The 17,647-nt window shown below is 50.2% G+C and overlaps 1 protein-coding gene across 2 annotated transcripts; it reads right to left on the minus strand.

Moving 5' to 3' along the window:
• Positions 1–12,418: 12,418 nt before the first annotated feature.
• Positions 12,419–17,562, minus strand: ZNF408 (zinc finger protein 408). 2 transcript variants are annotated; one of them, XM_025357667.1, is made up of 5 exons: positions 17,229–17,562; positions 16,652–16,929; positions 15,547–15,608; positions 15,059–15,318; positions 12,419–13,979 (listed from the first exon to the last, which is right to left on the minus strand). In XM_025357667.1, exons 1-5 carry the CDS (start codon positions 17,278–17,280, stop codon positions 12,472–12,474), a joined length of 2,160 nt encoding a protein of 719 aa, XP_025213452.1. In that variant the 5' UTR covers positions 17,281–17,562; the 3' UTR covers positions 12,419–12,471. The 2 variants fall into 2 exon arrangements, with proteins under 2 accessions (XP_025213452.1, XP_025213453.1); XM_025357668.1 differs by lacking the exon at positions 17,229–17,562 and adding an exon at positions 17,190–17,214 and having other exon boundaries at positions 16,652–16,932.
• Positions 17,563–17,647: the final 85 nt, after the last annotated feature.

The following is a 17,647-nucleotide window of genomic DNA, read 5'->3' on the forward strand; positions in this document are numbered from 1 at the left end:
ACGGAGTCTCGCTCTGCCGCCCAGGCTGGAGTGCAATAGCGAGATCTCAGCTCACTGCAACCTCCACCTCCTGGGTTCAAGCGATTCTCCTCCCTCAGCCTCCCGAATAGCTGGGACTACAGGCACCCGCCATCATGCCCGGCTAATTTTTGTATTTTTGTAGAGACAGAGTTTCACCACGTTGCCCAGGCTGGTCTTGAACTCCTAACCTCAGGTGATCTGCCCTCTTCAGCCTCCGAAAGTGCTAGGATTACAGGCATGAGCCACTGCGACCTACCTGTTGGTTTTTTTGTTTTGTTTTGTTTTTTGGTTTTTTTTTTTTGAGATGGAGTCTCTGTCACCCAGAAAGGAGTGCAGTGGCACGATCTCGGCTCACTGCAACCTCTGCCTCCTGAGTACAAGCGATTCTCCTGCCTCAGCCTCCCAAGTAGCTGGGATTATAAGCATGTACCACCCACGCCCAGCTAATTTTGTATTTTTAGTAGAGATGGGGTTCCACCATGTTGGTCAGGCTGGTCTCGAACTGCTGACCTCAGGTAATCCACCTGCCTCGGCCTCCCAAAGTGCTGGGATTACAAGCATGAGCCACTGCCCCTCCTCTTTGCAGACTTTTACTCACAGTTGCAGGCCTGCTGAGCATGACATTCTTATACCCAGAAATGGCTATCTTAGTCCGGGCTGCTATAAAATTACTGTAGGCCGGGTGCAGTGGCTCATGTCTCTACTCCCAATACTTTGGGAGGCCAAGGCGGGCCGATCACAAGGTCAGGAGTTCGGGACCAGCCTAGCCAACATGGTGAGAACCTGTCTCTACTAAAAACACATAAATTAGCTAGGCGTGGTGGCAGGAGCCTGTAATCCCAGCTACTCGGGAGACTGGGACAAAACAATTGCTTGAACCAGGGAGGCAGAGGTTGCAGTGAGCCAAGAGTGTGCCAATGCACTCCAGCCTAGGTGAAAGAGCAAGACTTCATCTCAAAAAAAAAAAAAAAAAAAAAAAAAAAATTACAGTAAACTGGGTGGTTTAAAGAATAGACATCTACAAGGGGTCTTCAACAAGTTCATGGAAAATACGTATTATGAAAAACACTGCATAGATTTAAAAAAATTTTTGTGCACCAAAATAAACTCATAATAACTTGCTATAACATGAGTGAACAGGATGTAGTTTGAGGCACTAAGAAGGATAAGACATCAGTTTGAAGCAAGCCCTTATCAGAGCTAAAGGAATTCTGCTAAAATTGAAGCAAGAACAAACAACAAATTTATGGTGAAGCTTGGGTGGAAGAATGGTGAAATCACTGATGCTTTATGAGAAGTTTATGGAGACAATGTCCCAAAGAAATGGGCAGCTTACAAATGGACAACATTTTAAGAAGGGACAAGGCAGGCCGGGCGCGGTGGCTCATGCCTGTAATCCCACCACTTCGGGAGGCCAAGGCAGGTGGATCACTTGAGGACAAGAGTTCAAGACTGACCTGGCCAACATGGAGACACCTCGTCTCTACTAAAAACACAAAAATTAGCTGGGCATGGTGGTGTGTGCCTATAATCTCAGCAATTTGGGAGGCTGAGACAGGAGAATTGCTTGAACCCAGGAGGCGGAGGCTGCAGTGAACTGAGATAATGCCACTGCACTCCAGCCTGGGTGACAGAGCAAGACTCTGACTCCAAAAAAAAAAAAAAGACATTTTTTTGACAAACAAAAACACTTAAATATAGGTTAGGTGTTTAGTGTACCACCATGGGTGCAGGACCACAATGGACTCAGCACATGCTTAGTCTTCAGGGTCTGATACGAGCCCCCAGCCTTGAGGAACCAACTGTTCATTCTCCTTGGAACTCTGCAGGTCCTAGTTGTTACCATGCAGCCGAGTTCGGCATTCCTGCCTTTCAGCACAAACACGTGCCTGCACACTTAAAGCAGATATATATATATGTGTGTGTGTGTGTGTATATATATATATATATCTCCGCCTCCCGGGTTCAAGCAGTTCTCCTGTTTCAGCCACCCAAATAGCTGGGATTACAGGTGTGCGCCACCACACCCAGCTAATTTTTGTAATTTTAGTAGAGACAGGGTTTTACCATGCTGGCCAGGCTGGTCTCAAACTCTTGACTTCAGGTGATCTGCCCGCCTTGGCCCCTCAAAGTGCTGGGATTACAGGCATGAGCCACCACACCCAGCCTTAAAGCAGAGGTTCTTTCCCTCTAGGAGCAAGGCCATAACAAAGCAGGGGGCGGGGGATGCATTCCTGCCCAACAAGTTGGCATCAGACAAAATCATGGGTAAAGACCAATGCTAAGTTGTAAAGCAAATCTCTATAACCACTGAAAACAGTAAAATTATGTTCCAAGACATAGTGTTAGAGAATTTCAGGGCTCAAAGAAAGACCAGATATTATTTATTTATTATTAGTATTATTTAGAGACGGAGTTTCGCTCTATCGCCCAGGCTGGAATGCAGTGGCATGATCTCGGCTCACTGGAAGCTCCGCCTCCTGGGTTCATGCCATTCTCCTGCCTCAGCCTCCTAAGTAGCTGGGTCTACAGGCGCTCGCCGCCACGCCCAGCTAATTTTTTTGTATTTTTAGTAGAGATGGGGTTTCACTGTGTTAGCCAGAATGGAGAAAGACCAGATATTACTAAATCCAGCCATTTCCAAGCCTAGGGTTGTGTGCACGTTCTACAGGGTGGCCTTGTCTTTCTGCAAATATTTTGTTAAAACCTCAAAAATTGTGATTTTGCCTTATTAAGACAAAAATGAATTTTTTTTCCCTTTCGGCTGAAATTTTTTCTCTTTAGGTAGTTAATAATCTTATGTTTTTCTGAATCTGATCAGCAGTTTTCAATTTTTTATTTCTTATTTCTTTTTTTTTTTTTTTTTTTTCCCTTCTGTAGATAGTGACTTAAGTAGTTTTCTATTTTGACTAGAAAATGTGAGTAAGTCGGCTGGGCACAGTGACTCACGCCTGTAATCCCAGCACTTTGAGAGGCCGAGGTGAGCAGAACACTTGAGGTCAGGAGTTTGAAATCAGCCTGGCCAACATGGTGAAATTCTGTCTCTACTAAAAATACAAAAAAATTAGCCGGGCCTGGTGGGCACCTATAATCCCAGCTACTCAGGAGGCTGAGGCAGAAGAATCACTTGAACCCGGGAGGTGGAGGCTGCAGTGAGCTGAAATCGTGCCACCGCACTCCAGCTTGGAGGACAAAAGGAGACTCTATTGCAAAAAAAAAAAAAAAAGTATAAGTCAATTTCTATTTAGTAAAAATCTTTTAAAATATGGGATCCATATTTTAAAAAAGAAGTTAGCAAACGGTTCCATGACAGAGCCAAGATTGGGAACCATTAATTTCATCCAACTGCCCCACGTCTCTATGTGGTCATGGAGAATTGACCACATAGAGACCATTCTGGATGGTCATACAGAATTGGTGGTAGAGCTAGGATGGAAACCCAGACTCCCGCTTCAGACCAACACTTTCGCCTCTCATAACCCTTGTGCCCTGACATTCTGGTAGAGTACAGCCTTACTGGGCCATAAAGTTGACCCAGAGAACCCGCACCTACAGTACAGAACTACTGTGTGGGTGATGCTGGTCTGCCCCAACAACTATACCTAAGGACACATGTTAAGTCCCTTAATTTTGCTTTAGGAGGACTGATGACAATACTGTTAAGTAAAATTTAGTAATTTGTTTTTTAATTTTTATTTTACTTTACTTTGAGATAGGGTGTCACTCTGTTGCCCAGGCTGGAGTACATACAGCAGGCTAGAGTGCAGTGGTGTGATCATAGCTCACTGCAGCCTTGAACTCCTGGCTCAAGTAATCCTCCCACCTCAGCCTCCTGAGTAGTGGGACTACAGGCACATGCCACCATGCCAAGCCGGTTTATAAAATTTGTTTATTTATTTATTGAGATGGAGTCTCGCTCTGTCTCCCACAGCAATGGCATGATCTTGGCTCACTGCAACCTCCGCCTCCTGGGTTCAAGCAATTCTCCTGCCTCAGCTTCCCCAGTAACTGGGATTACAAGCGTGCACCACCTCTCCTGGCTAATTTTTGTAATTTTAGTAGAGACAGAGTTTCGCCTTATTGCCCGGGCTGGTCTCAAACTGCTGAGCTCAAAGTGATCCACCTGCCTTGGCCTCCCAAAGTGTTAGAATTACAGGCATGAGCCACTGCGCCTGGCCTAATTTTATATTTTTAGAGACAGGGTCATGCTCTGTTGCCAGGCTGCAGAGCAGTGATGCAATCATAGCTTACTACAACCTTGAACTCCTGGGCTCAAGCAATTCTCCTGACTCAGACTCCCAAGTAGCTGGGACTACAGGCATGCACCACCATGCCTGGCTAATATTTTTTTTTTATAGAAACACAGTCTCACTATGTTGGCCAGGCTGGTCTGGAATTCCTGGCTTCTAGTGATTCCCCTACCTTGTTCTCCAAAAGTGCTGGGATTACAGGGACTAGGCCTACAATTTAGTAATTGCTCACCATGTGCCAGGTAGGCAGGACTTATGAGGTAGGTACTATACTTATCCCCATTTTATGGATGAGGAAACTGAGGCACAGGGAAGCGAAGTGACTTGTCCAAGTTGATGCAGCTAGTCAAGGTCAGAGCCCCAACCCACTCCTGAACACATCTAGAGATGGAGCTCTTTATGATCTGTGATGCCTTGCAATCTCCAAAGGTCTCTGAACAGTACCCACTTTTTTTTTTTTTTTTTCAGACAGAGTTTGGCTCTGTCGCCCAGGCTGGAGTGCAGTGGCGAGATCTTGGCTCACTGCAAGCTCCGCCTCTCCCGGGTTCACGCCATTCTCCTGCCTCAGCCTCCCGAGTAGCTGGGACTACAGGTGCTCGCCACCGCACCTGGCCAATTTTTTGCATTTTTAGTAGAGATGGGGTTTCACCGTGTTAGCCAGGATGGTCTCGATCTCCTGACCTTGTGATCCACCTGCCTCAGCCTCCCAAAGTGCTGGGATTACAGATGTGAGTCACTGCGCCCGGCCAAACAGTATCCACATTTTATTCTAAGATTTCTTTCTTGCACTACTAAAGTTGCAAATCAGGACAGAAGAGCCTCGATGGCCCTCACTTTCTGATTTTGGGTTCAGCAGTTAAAGACACTGCATGGGCCGGGCGCGGTGGCTCAAGCCTGTAATCCCAGCACTTTGGGAGGCCGAGATGGGCGGATCACGAGGTCAGGAGATCGAGACCATCCTGGCTAACCCAGTGAAACCCCGTCTCTACTAAAAAATACAAAAAAACTAGCCGGGCGAGGTGGCGGGACCCTGTAGTCTCAGCTACTCGGGAGGCTGAGGCAGGAGAATGGCATAAACCCGGGAGGCGGAGCTTGCAGTGAGCTGAGATCCGGCCACTGCACTCCAGCCTGGGCAACAGAGCGAGACTCCGTCTCAAAAAAAAAAAAAAGACACTGCATGGATTGACTTGCACCTGTGAAAAGGCTCCAGCAACATCTTATTAGTGTCTTTGCCCTATAGCAAGGAGAAGCATCCAAATTCAGTATACACATCAAATCATTTAAAATGACCTATCAGGAGTGAAGGAGAGGAGAGGTGTGGAATAAAGGGACTTTCAACATTATAATTAATAAAAATTATACGTGGTCAGGCACAGTGGCTCACGCCTGTTATCCTAGCACTTTGGGAGGGCAAGGCGGGCAGAGCACCTGAGCTCAGGAGTTCCAGACCATCCTGGGCAACATGGTGAAACCCTGTCTCCACTAAAATATAAAAAATTAGCCAGGCATGATGGTGCATGCCTGTAGTCACAGCTACTTGGGAGGCTGAGGCACGAGAATCCCTTGAACCCGGGAGGCAGAGGTTGCAGTAAGACAAGATCACACCACTGCACTCCATCCTGGGTAACAGAGTGAGGCGTCTCAAAAATAATAGTAATAAATAAATAGGTCAGGCACAGTGGCTCACGCCTGTAATCCTAACACTTTGGGAGGCTGAGGCAGGTGGATCACTTGAGGACAGAAGTTCAAAACCAGCCTGGCCAACATAGTGAAACCCCTAAAACAGTTTGGGTGTGGTAGCTCACGCCTGTAATCCCAGCACTTTGGGAGGCCAATGCGGGTGGATCACCTGAGGTCAGGAGTTCGAGACCAGCCTGGTAACATGGTTAAAACCTTGTCTCTACTAAAAATACAAAAACTAGCTGGGCATCATGGCAGGTACCTGTTATCTCAGCTACTCAGGAGGTTGAGGCAGGAGAATTGCTTGAACCCAGGAGGCGGAGGTTGCAGTGAGCTGAGACAGTGCCACTGCACTCTAGCCTGGGCGATACAGCAAGACTCCATCTCAGAAAAAAAAAAAATCCATCTCAAAAAATAAATAAAATGAAAAGTATATTGAAATCAGAGGGAAATATATATAGAGAGAGAGAGAGAGAAAAAAAAAGAGAGAGAGACAGAGAGAGAGAGAGAGAGAGAGAAAGAGTCTTGTTGTGTTGCCCAGGCTAGAATGCAGTTGTATAATCATAGCTCACTGTAGCCTTGAACTCCTGAAAATATTTTCTCAGTGAAAAAAAATATTCCAGTGATTAATCTTTCCAAGAATGGTCTGCCTTTTATTTGAGCTGGAAGAGCACTAAATTAGGAGTCAAAAGGCCGGAATTCTGTCCTGGTTCTGCTACTGACTGGTCTTCTGACCCTGGCAGGTGACTTGTGTCGCAGCCTCTGTTTTCTTATGGGTAACTTAACATGAGGAGCTTGGGAGATGCTAGGTAACGCCCATTCTCACTTGAGCCATGTGTGTTGCCAGAGCAGAGACTCCCGAATCACCTGCCTTCCAATCCGTTGGCTTTATTCTGACCCTGCTCCATATACCGTGTACCAGGGATGGCTTTAATGGAGGAAAAATTCTCCATCTGTGTGGGGGATGTGGAAAGGGAGTGTGGGCATCTCAGCTGTTGGCCTGGGGGTGCTGTGGGGTGTTGACAGGCCTCCCCGACAGTCCAAAGCATCCCCACTTCCTGCACAGTTCAATTTCAAGCAAGGAGCGTGTCCCCAGGATGCCTAAAACACTAGGTAGACACTGCTGAGCGGTCCCCTGAGTTGAAGTGGGCCTGCCTGAGTCAGGAGCTGGAAAAGAAGTGGAGCAGGCTCCAAGTCACAGGGTAGGCTGACTCAGAACTAATCTTAGCAGCTGTTTCTCAGGCTTTGGACAGTGTGGCCTTTCTCTTCACAGATCACCACGATTTCCTGCTGTCCTCCCGCCCCTTGGACAATTTTAGGCTTATGCTTTGCCAAGAAGTTATTCAGATTGGGCAGGCAACTGGGTTAATGTCAGTGGCAAACCAAGAAGCATGGGGCTGCTGGTGACATCGTGGCCAAGTGCCACAAAGCCAGAAAACCACCTGCATTAGAATCCTGGCTTTTGGCCAGGCGTGGTGGCTCACGCCTGTAATCCCAGCACTTTGGGGGGCCGAGGCAGGTGGATCACTTGAGGTCAGGGGTTTTAGACCAGGCTGGCCAACATGGCAAAACTCCATCTCTACTAAAACTACAAAAAATAGCTGGGCATGTTGGCACACACCTGTAATCCCAGCTACTCGGGAGGCTGAGGCAGGAGAATCGCTTGAACCTGGGAGGAGAAGGTAGAGTTAGCAGAGATTGCACCACTGCAGTTCAGGCTGGGCGACAGAGTGAGATTCTGTCTCAAAAAAAAAAAAAAAGTCCTGGCTTTGCTTCACTGATGGTGTGATCTTGGCGTCCTCTCCGAGCCTTAGTTTCTTTTCTTTTTCTTTTCTTTTTTTTTTGAGACGGAATTTCGCTCTTTTTGTGTAGGCTGGAGTACAGTGGCACGATCTTGCCTCGCCGCAACCTCCACCTCCCAGGTTCAAGCAATTCTCCTACCTCAGTCTCCCAAGTAGCTGGGATTTCAGGTGTGCGCCACCACGCCCAGCTAATTTTGTAGTTTTAGTAGAGACGGGGTTTCTCTATGTTGGTCAGGCTGCTCTCGAACTCCCGACCTCAGGTGATCCGCCTGCCTCAGCCTCCCAAAGTGCTGGGATTACAAGCGTGAGCTACCGTGTCCCTCTGCCTTAGTTTCTTTATCTTTAAGACAGGGACCACAATTCCTATTTTGCAGGACAGTAGAGGCATAAAACAAGCAAGTCTATTTTTTCCATCTCTCTTGCCTCCCGCCCCTCCTCAAGGCAATCCCATCTGGCTTCCCCCGGCTCTCCCTCAGCTTGCCAGGACTTCCATAAACTTCAACTCTCCCAATAGCAGTGAACATTGCTGACCACATCCCCTTTGTTGAAACTTTCCCATCAGCTTCAATGGCAAGCACTTTGTAGGTTTTTCTCTTTCACTGGGTGATTTTTAGTGTCCCCTGATAGGCCTATCTCCTGTCACTGAACCTGAAGCGCTAGCCCACCCTGGCCTTGGTCTTCCTCCCTGCTCTCTGTATTGAAGGAAACCAAAATATTTCACCCCAAAATATACTTCTTTGATATATTTCAAGATGGCTATTCAGGACGGCTGGAAATACAAGAATAGCTGAAAAACTGTCTTGTGTAGGGGAGATTGGCATCTGCAGAGAAAACTGAAGGGAGCCAGGCACGGTAATCCCAGCACTTTGGGAGGCTGAGGCAAGCAGATCACTTGAGATCAGGAGTTGAAGAACATCCTGGCCAATATGATGACACCCTGTCTCTACTAAAAATGCAAAAAATTAGCCGGGCATGGTGGTGGGCGCCTGTAGTCCCAGCTGCTCGGGAGGCTGAGGCAGGAGAATGGCATGAACCCAGGAGGCAGAGCTTTCCGTAAGCTGAGACTGTGGTACTGCACTCCAGCCTGGGCGACAAAGAGAGACTCCATCTCAAAAAACAAACAAACAAACAAACAAAAAAACAAAAAAACACTACATGGATGCAGCCAGGCTTTCTCTGAGCCCTCCCTTGTCCAGATCTACAAAAGATTAACTGAGAGTCTGAGTCTGACACCTTTAAGATGGAACTTTTTTTTTTTCCTTGCTCTGTCACTGAGGCTGGAGTGCAGTGCTGGGATTACAGGCATGAGCCACTGCACCCAGTCTTTTTTATTTTTATTTATTTATTTTTTTGAGACGGAGTCTCGCTCTGTAGCCCAGGCTGGAGTGCAGTGGCCGGATCTCAGCTCACTGCAAGCTCCGCCTCCCGGGTTCACGCCATTCTCCTGCCTCAGCCTCCCGAGTAGCTGGGACTACAGGCGCCCGCCACCTCGCCCGGCTAGTTTTTTGTATTTCTTAGTAGAGACGGGTTTTCACCGTGTTAGCCAGGATGGTCTCGATCTCCTGACCTCGTGATCCGCCCATCTCGGCCTCCCAAAGTGCTGGGATTACAGGCTTGAGCCACCGCACCCGGCCTATTTATTTATTTTTGAGACGGAGTCTTGCTCTGTTGCCCAGGCTGGAGTGCAGTGGCGCGATCTCGGCTCACTGCAAGCTCTGCCTCCCAGGTTCACGCCATTCTCCTGCCTCAGCCTCCCCAGTAGCTGGGACTACAGGTGCCCACCACCACACCCGGCTAATTTTTTGTATTTTCAGTAGAGACGGGGTTTCACCGTGTTAGGCAGGATGGTCTTGATCTCCTGACCTCATGATCCGCCCGCCTCGGCCTCCCAAAGTGCTGGGATTACAGGCATGAGCCACCGTGCCCAGTCTTTTTTTTTTTTTTTGAGAAAGAGTCTCACTCTGTTGCCCAGGCTGGAGGGCAATGGCGTGATCTTGGCTCACTACAGCCTCCACCTCCTGGATTCAAGTGATTCTCATGCCTCAGCCTCCCGAGTAGCTGGGATCACAGGCATGTACCAACACACCCAGCTAATTTTTGTATCTTTAATAGAGCCAGTGTTTCGCTATGTTGGCCAGGCTGGTCTCCAACTCCTGAGCTCAAGCAATCCTCCTGCCTTGGCCTCCCAAAGTGCTGGAATCACAGGTGTGAGCCACCATGCCCAGCCAAGTCTGACACCTTTAAAGGTCTGACAGAAACATTTATCATCTATTCTCTCTGAGGGCTGCTGCATGTGAGGTTTCATTTACATCCCAAGAACCCCTTTGCTGACCTCCTTTGGGATGAGTTCAAACTCAGAACTCATCCCAAACCCAAATCATAATTGTCCCGGGTCCCACCTTTACCTACTTACTTTAGAAATGTTGAGGCTGGGTGCTGTGGCTCATGCCTGTAATCCTAGCACTGTGGGAGGCCAAGGAGGGTGGATCACCTGAAGTCAGGAGTTCGAGACCAGCCTGGCCAGCATGGCGAAACCCCGTCTCAACTAAAAATACAAAAATTAGCTGGGCATGATGACAGGCACCTATAATCCCAGCTACTAAGGAAGCTGAAGTAGGAGAATTGCTTGAACCTGGGGGACTGAGGTTGCAGTGAGCCGAGACCACACCACTTCACTCCAGCCTAGGAGACAAAGGAAAACTCCATCTCAAAACAAAATTAAAAAAACAAAGAAATCTTGAGTCAGACCTCCCTCTTTTCCACTGTCTTTGAATTGGGTCGCTTGTGCCTCCTGGAGCACATAGCCACCCACCAACAACCCTAACCCAGCCTCTGCGGCGCCTCTCTGACCTCATCTCCTTCCACACTCTTGTCTTGGTCTCCCTGTTCCTGCTGTCTACACTGGGCTTGTCCTCACTGTGCCCTGCTCAGAATCCAGCTCCTCCCCGACATCTTCCTCTCCATTATTCAGTCCTCTGCTTAAGCCTTGCTCTTAGAGGCCTTTGATGACCACCTTCTGTAAATCCCACTCCCATTCTTTGTCACCCCGGCTCCAGTGCAGTGGCTTGATCACAGCTCACTGCAGCCTCGACCTCCTGGGCTCAGGCAATCCTCCACCATGAGCTTCCTGAGTACCTGGGACCACAAGGGCGTGTCACCACTCCTGGCTATGTTGCCCAGGCTGGTCTTGAACTCCTGGGCTCAAGTGATCCTCCCACCTTGGCCTCCCAGAGTGCTGGGATTACAGACATGAGCCACGGTGCCCGGCCACCCTGCATTACTTTTAATACGCTTAACACTTTTACTGCCATCTGACATGCATTTGTCATTTTCCATGCTAGAAGGTGAGCTAATGTGAACACAGAAACAGTCACTGCTACATCCCTAACAACTAGCATTCAGGAAGCACTCAGTAAATATATGCTGGGTGGATGATTCCATTTCTCTGTGTTTCCACAGCTACCACCCCTTTCCCAGGCACCCTGCAGACTCCTAATTGACTTTGCCACAACTTCATTTTGCTTTCCAATCCATTTCCTAGTTGTCTTTTCAAACACAATTTTGATCCTGTTATTCCCGTTCAAAACCCTTCAAAGTACTCCTCAATGTCCTGAAAATAAAGTCCAAACTCCTGAGCCATGATCCTATGTGATCTGGCCCTCCTCCCTCTCCCTGTCTTTCCCCGCCCAGCCATATTGGTCCCAGTAGTTCAGACCTACCAGTCTCTCACCACCTCCCCTCCCACCTCCCCTCCCACCTCCGCATCCATCGAGCCACAGCTGAAACATGGGGCAGGAGAGTGCAGCAGTGAAGAGCCTGACGCCGGTGCGAGGTTTTGTGGGCTGGGATCTGAACACACTTGTAGCACTGTGATCCTGGGCGGGATACTTAAAGCTCTTTGCTCTTCAGTTTCCTGATCTGTAGGAAAAAAACCACTACTCCTACCTCACAGGGTTGTTATGAGGATTATATAAAGCACTAGCCCACAGTAAGGACTGAACATTCTTCTTCTTGGGGACATCTTCCCTGGCACCCTAGACCACATTAAATTGCCCCATTAAACAAGTTCACAGTACCCAGCTATGCCCCTTTAAACTTTCATCCAGTGATTTCTGCCTCCCTGCCCCCAGCATGGGTGATCAGTAAAGGGTACAGCCTGTCATGTCTATAGCTGTGCCCCAGTGCCTAGCACAGTGCAGGTCACAGTCAATGCAAAACACACGTCCTTCCCTGAACAGGGCTGCCTTTAGAGCAGGCAGGCACACAGAGGGGCACGGATCTGGCTCTAGTCACCTCCTAAGGTGTTCAGTCTTAACAGCCATTCAATTTGCTTCCAAATTGAAGTGCCCGTCCCTCAAGGAGCTCTATGGGTGTGACCATCCCAGCGCTAAGCACCCAGGCAGCAGTAGCGCTGCCAACGACCACTGCCTCACTGGGTGCCTGCAGCAGTGCTTAATCAATAAGCACCCTGTGGTGCTCCTAGGGAAGGAGGCGGAACAAGCTCTACCGGATGTCAACACAAAGACCTCTGCTTCAGAAGAGGTCTGACCTAGCAGGCTTAGAACTCGATTTGGTGGTTCTTAAGCGGGAAGGGAAGTCCTTGATCTCTCATAGTAGACTCTAATCCCTACTAGGCAACCCCAAGAAAGAAGATGCAGACACGCAGCAGTGAGAAAGCACAGGTCTTTATGGAACCGTGTCAGGAAAAGGTAAAGCTGTCAGGTGCCCATCTCCACCTCCACCACCTCTGCCCAGGCGCCAAGGCCCACGTCCTTATGGATTAGCACCAGGCTGGGGGCGGCACCCGGCTCCTCTGGCACCATGAAGCACTTCTCCTGGCTCTCTGAAATGGTGACCTCAACAACATCCCTGGCAGGGGAGACTTCCTCCTCTCTGTGTGTGTCCAGCAGCTGTGGCTCAGCCTGCAGGAGCACCATGGTGGGCTCAGAAGCAGCAGAAGGCACAGAGGGTAGGCTGCAGGGCGCCTCGGGCCGGTGACTGAGCTGGTGCCGCCTGAGGCTCTGCGGGAGGGTATAGCCCATGCCACAGGTGGGGCAGCGGTAGGGCTTGTCCTCCAAGTGAGATTTGAGGTGGCGCCGCAGCTTGGTGGCCAGCGTGTAAGCACGGCCACACTGGGGACAGGGAAAGGGCCTCTCTCCAGAGTGCAGGCGCTCGTGAGCGCGGAGCGTGTGTGGGTCTCGGAGGGCCTTGCCACACACGGGGCACAAGTGGGCCTCCCCAGTGTGGGAGATGAGATGGCGCCGCAGTTCAGGCAGCTGGGGGAAGGCATCGGCACAGTGCGGGCAGCGGTAAGGACGCTCTCCGGTGTGGAGCCGCAAATGCCCACGCAGGTTGCCCCGCTGACGGAACGCCCGGCCACAGTGCGGGCACAGGAAGGGCTTTTCTCCTGTGTGGAGCCTCATATGGTTCCGCAGGGAGCCCTGGTTGGCCAGGGGTCGCCCACACACAGGGCATGGGCAAGGGGCAGGGGCGGCTGGCACCTGGTGGGTCTTGCGATGCAGCCGCAGGGAGGGCCGGCGGGCAAAGGCCTTGCCACACTGGTCACAAGCAAAGGGCCGGGCACCTGAATGTATCACCTGGTGCTCTTTAAGGTCTCGCTGGGTGCCATAGGCCTTGTCGCATTGCGGGCAGGGGAAGGGCCGCACCCCACGGTGGCCCAGCACATGGGCTTTGAAGCTCTCCTCTGAGCTATAGCTCTTGCCACACTCAGTGCAAAGAAAGGGCTTGTGGCCTGTGTGCACGAATGCGTGCTTCTTTAGGTGGCACAGCTGCAGGAATGCCTTGCCACACTCTCCACACCGGTACCGTCGCCCCTGCTTTGGGGAGCTTCCTGCTGGGCCAGGAGGGCTCCGTGAGAGAGTAGAGAAGCCAGGCTGCTGGGCTCCAGGCTCTGGGGCCTTTGCTCTGGGTGGGCACTGATCATTGGGGCTGTGTAACTTCTTGGCCAGGTAGCCACGCAGCTGGGTGCCCCTGGCAGATGAGAAACTGGCTCCACTGCCATCTGGGTCCTGCTGAGTAGCCGAGTTGCTCTGAAGTTCAGGTGGCATCTGTGCCTGGGGCGGGTATTCCTCATCCACGTTGCCATCCTGAAGCAATGGGCCAAGTGGCTGGCTATCCTTGGAAAGTTGGTCCTGGGTTGGGAACTTAAGTCCAGGGCTCACCATACTCTCTGCTTGGATGCCAGGGGGTGAGTGGGAACCAGGATCTGAAGGCAAGGATGGGGTGCTGGGGTTAGGGAGCTTCAATCCCGGTGGTGTTACCAGGGAATTACAGGAACAGATGTTTCTCCCACCCAGTCCCTAAGCTTTAGAGGGAGCAATGATGCCAATCTCTTCCCTGGAGCATGGGGTGCACACTCCATACATCTTCCTGTCCAGCCTTAGGCGCCTTTTGGAGATGCACTCCTGAGAGCCATGGGGTCCCGGCTATCTGGATAATCGCTAGAATAAGGCCATCCCAGATGAAGGATCCCCTTGTTCGCCCCCTGGAGACACATATTTAGAATGTGATTCAAGACCCCCTTCCAGCCAGGCATGGTGGCTCACACCTGTAATCCTAGCACTTTGGGAGGCCGAGACAGGCAGACCACTTGAGGCCATGAGTTCGAGACCAGCCTGGCCAACATGGTGAAACCCCATCTCTACCACAAATACAAAAAAAAAAATGAGCTGAGGCTGAGGCAGGAGAATCGCTTGAACCTGGGAGGTGGAGGTTGCAGCGAGCTGAGACCACGCCATTGCACTCCAGCCTGGGTGACAGAGTGAGACTCCATCTAAAAAAAAAACACACACACACACAAAAACCCCTTCCCACCTCAGCTCATCTGTAACATAAAAGAACCCCCACACCAGAGAGAAGAAACATAGGAGGCTGGAAACCCTGTACATACAAAGCTTACTCTCTTCCTTACTATTCCAGGAAGCTCTTAAGAAGGTAAAAGTTGCAAATATCTATATTGTTATTCCAAAGAACAGACCTGTTGCTCTTCAACAGAAAGCACTGAATGACAATTTATAGTCCGAGACTGTCCCTTGCCTGAAAATTCTAACCTTGCTGTATCTACCAACCCTAAGCTACTCAGTCACAATCCTTACCCAATAGTAATCAAGCCCCACCCTCCTATCCCATGTTGAAACATCCACCTTCAAACAGATTTTGAAAAGCTACTAAGACTCTATATAGTGTCCTTCCTTACCGCAATGAGCCATAAACTCTGCTTTGCCTTATCAACAGGTTGTTTTGGTGGGGAAATTGCTGGGGAACCAGCGTTTATTTGACACATACCTGTGCAAGGTTCTGCTGCATCCTCCCCGTGGGAGGCCACTTCCTGCTGAACAGCAGACCCCACTTCTGTCACCACTTCTACAGCTGCCTCTTTGTCCAGCCTGGGATGGGTGAGACTTGGGCCCTCAGAGGAAGGCCAGGGCCACAGCAGCAGTTCAAAGCCTGGCAGCACCAGCTGGTACACTTGCAGATGGAGCCTCTCGCTGATCCGCACTGGGGCCACATTTCCCTCACTCTCCAGTCTGCCCCGCTGCACCAAGCTGCAACGCAAAGTAACAGCCAGCTATGAGATGCTCACTATTCAAGTGGTCTTCCCTGAAAGCCCCAGTCCCCAGGCAGTCTGGGTCCTAAAGGACGCCACGCCTTTGGAACATTCACTGCAAAAGAGCACTGAATAGGGAATGGCAGTCAGTGTCCGGTTCCATCCCAAGCCACAACAGAAAGCCTCAAAGGAACGAATATTCATGACACACTCTCCTCTGACTTACCTAGTCCAGCCAGAACTCTGCTCACAGGCACACATGTCTCCCCATGGACCTAATGACAGGTTCTGAAATAAACCAACAAAAGTCCTTCTCAAATGTGTTCGAGGGGGTCGGGTAGGGAAAAAAAAAAAAAAAAAAAAAAAAAACTAGATGAAACTTTCCTGGGACAAATTTAAGATGAAACTCCTGGAAGGTTACAAGCCTCTGGTTCTCCTCTAACAAGAGAGTGCTGTCTGATTCTTCATTCAGTAAGGACCAAAAAGTCTGTCTCCTCACTTCCCTCCCAAGGGTATGGAGAATTACTAAATTGAACACATTACTGTCTTCCAGTGAGGACTAAGCATAAAAAGTAATAAGGAACACCAGCTTTTTAAAATGGTATTTATTGGGCCAGACGCGGTGGCTCACACCTGTAATCTCAGCACTTCGGGAGGCCCAGGCAGGCAGATTACTTGAGGCCAGGAGTTTGAGACCAGAATGACCAACATGGTGAAACCCTGTCTCTACTAAAAATACAAAAATTAGCTGGGTGTGGTGGTGCACACCTGTAATCCCAGCTAGTCAGGAGGCTGCGGCATGAGAATCACTTGAACTGGGAGGTGGAGGTTGCAGTAAGGTGAGATCGTGCCACTGCACTCCAGCCTGGGTGACAAAGCAAGACTGTCTTAGAAAAAAGAAAAATAAAATAAACAAAATAAAATGGTACTTATCGTGCAGTGAAACCTTTTATCTTCACTATTTCATCAGCGCCTCCATATAATCCCAAGAGAGCTATTGCTTTGTTTCATAGATGAATTAAATGCGGCACGTAATTTAACCAACTAGGTGACAAGGCTGGAATTTGATCCCATGCTTTCTTAATTCCAAAAACCTTAATTCTTGACCTTCCTCACTGCTGACACTATACGATTCCAATTTAAACAACTTTTCGAACCTCCATTCTTTAACTGCTGCTGCTAAGAGGAGGAGGCAGTCCTGAAGAGAAGGGATAAGACCACCTCCTACCTCTTGAAATACTCTCTTTCTTCAAATTGAAAAGCTGTCTAGAAATGTCCAAACCTCCCCTACATTTTCAAGGGCGGAGAGAAGCCGCTCTATCCTTCAATACCTCCTCCTGCCGTGGCTTTACTCCCTCGCCCTTCTCCTTGGAGACAGACTCCTCTTCCAGCGGCCCCCACAGCAGGCCGGGCTGTAGGGGCTCCCCGACACACCAGACCCCCAAGCGCTGTTCCTTGGCGAGTGAGGGGCCAAGAGCCAAGCCCCGGGGGAGGCTCTTTAAAGCGAGGATGGCTCGGGTCGGCCCGGGTGGGACGTCTTTGAGGCCCTGCGTACAGCCTTCTCCAGAGGGGTTCCATCCTAAGTCCAGGCCCAGGCGCGGCTCGGGGGCTGCAGGGAGAAGAGAAGACGGTGAGGGAGCCGCCCAAGAAGGTGTGAGGTGGGCAAAGGTGTGGGAGGAAACCGCAGGTCCAGCTGGGCCTGCGGAGCCCGAGGAACAGGTGAGGGCTCTAAGGGGGGCCCTGAAAGGTTTGAGGAGGCTCAAGGGTTCTTCAGAAGCCCCCAGCGACTCTGAGGACACTGGAGGATCCTGGGATCGGGAGGAGAGGAGACTGAGCAGAAAGCTGACCAAAGAGCGTCAGATCCATCTGGGCCAAGGTTGAGGGTCGCGGACATCGCAGGTCGCTTACCCAGTTGCAGCGCGTTCTTCCCCTCCAAGAGCGGCTCCTCCGCCTCCTCCATTCCGGGTCAGAAAGCCTCCCTACGCCGGAAGTGAGCGTCCTCTTCTCAGCTCCTCCAGGAAACAGTAACGGACTTTCAAATATTTTTCTCAGGAAAGAAGCCTCAGAGTTGGACCTCACTGGTGCACAAGACTGGGAGTTTGGGAGTACTGGGGAGGCAGAACTCTGTCCGAGAGCAATGAGAACCTAGGATTCCGGAGGTGCACCAGGCATTCGAGTAGCTGGGAAAGCGGAACTGTTGTTCCAGCCACCTCTTTTTGGGAGTGACGAGTCGGACAGTTATGCTGTTACCTCCCCGGGGCAGGCACTTAGGCGGCGAGTGCAGGAAGTGGGCGGGGCTTCTGGAAAGGCCATGTTTGGGGCCGGAA

This window comes from Theropithecus gelada, chromosome 14 (assembly GCF_003255815.1).
Source record: "Theropithecus gelada isolate Dixy chromosome 14, Tgel_1.0, whole genome shotgun sequence".
Classification (NCBI taxonomy): domain Eukaryota; kingdom Metazoa; phylum Chordata; class Mammalia; order Primates; family Cercopithecidae; genus Theropithecus; species Theropithecus gelada.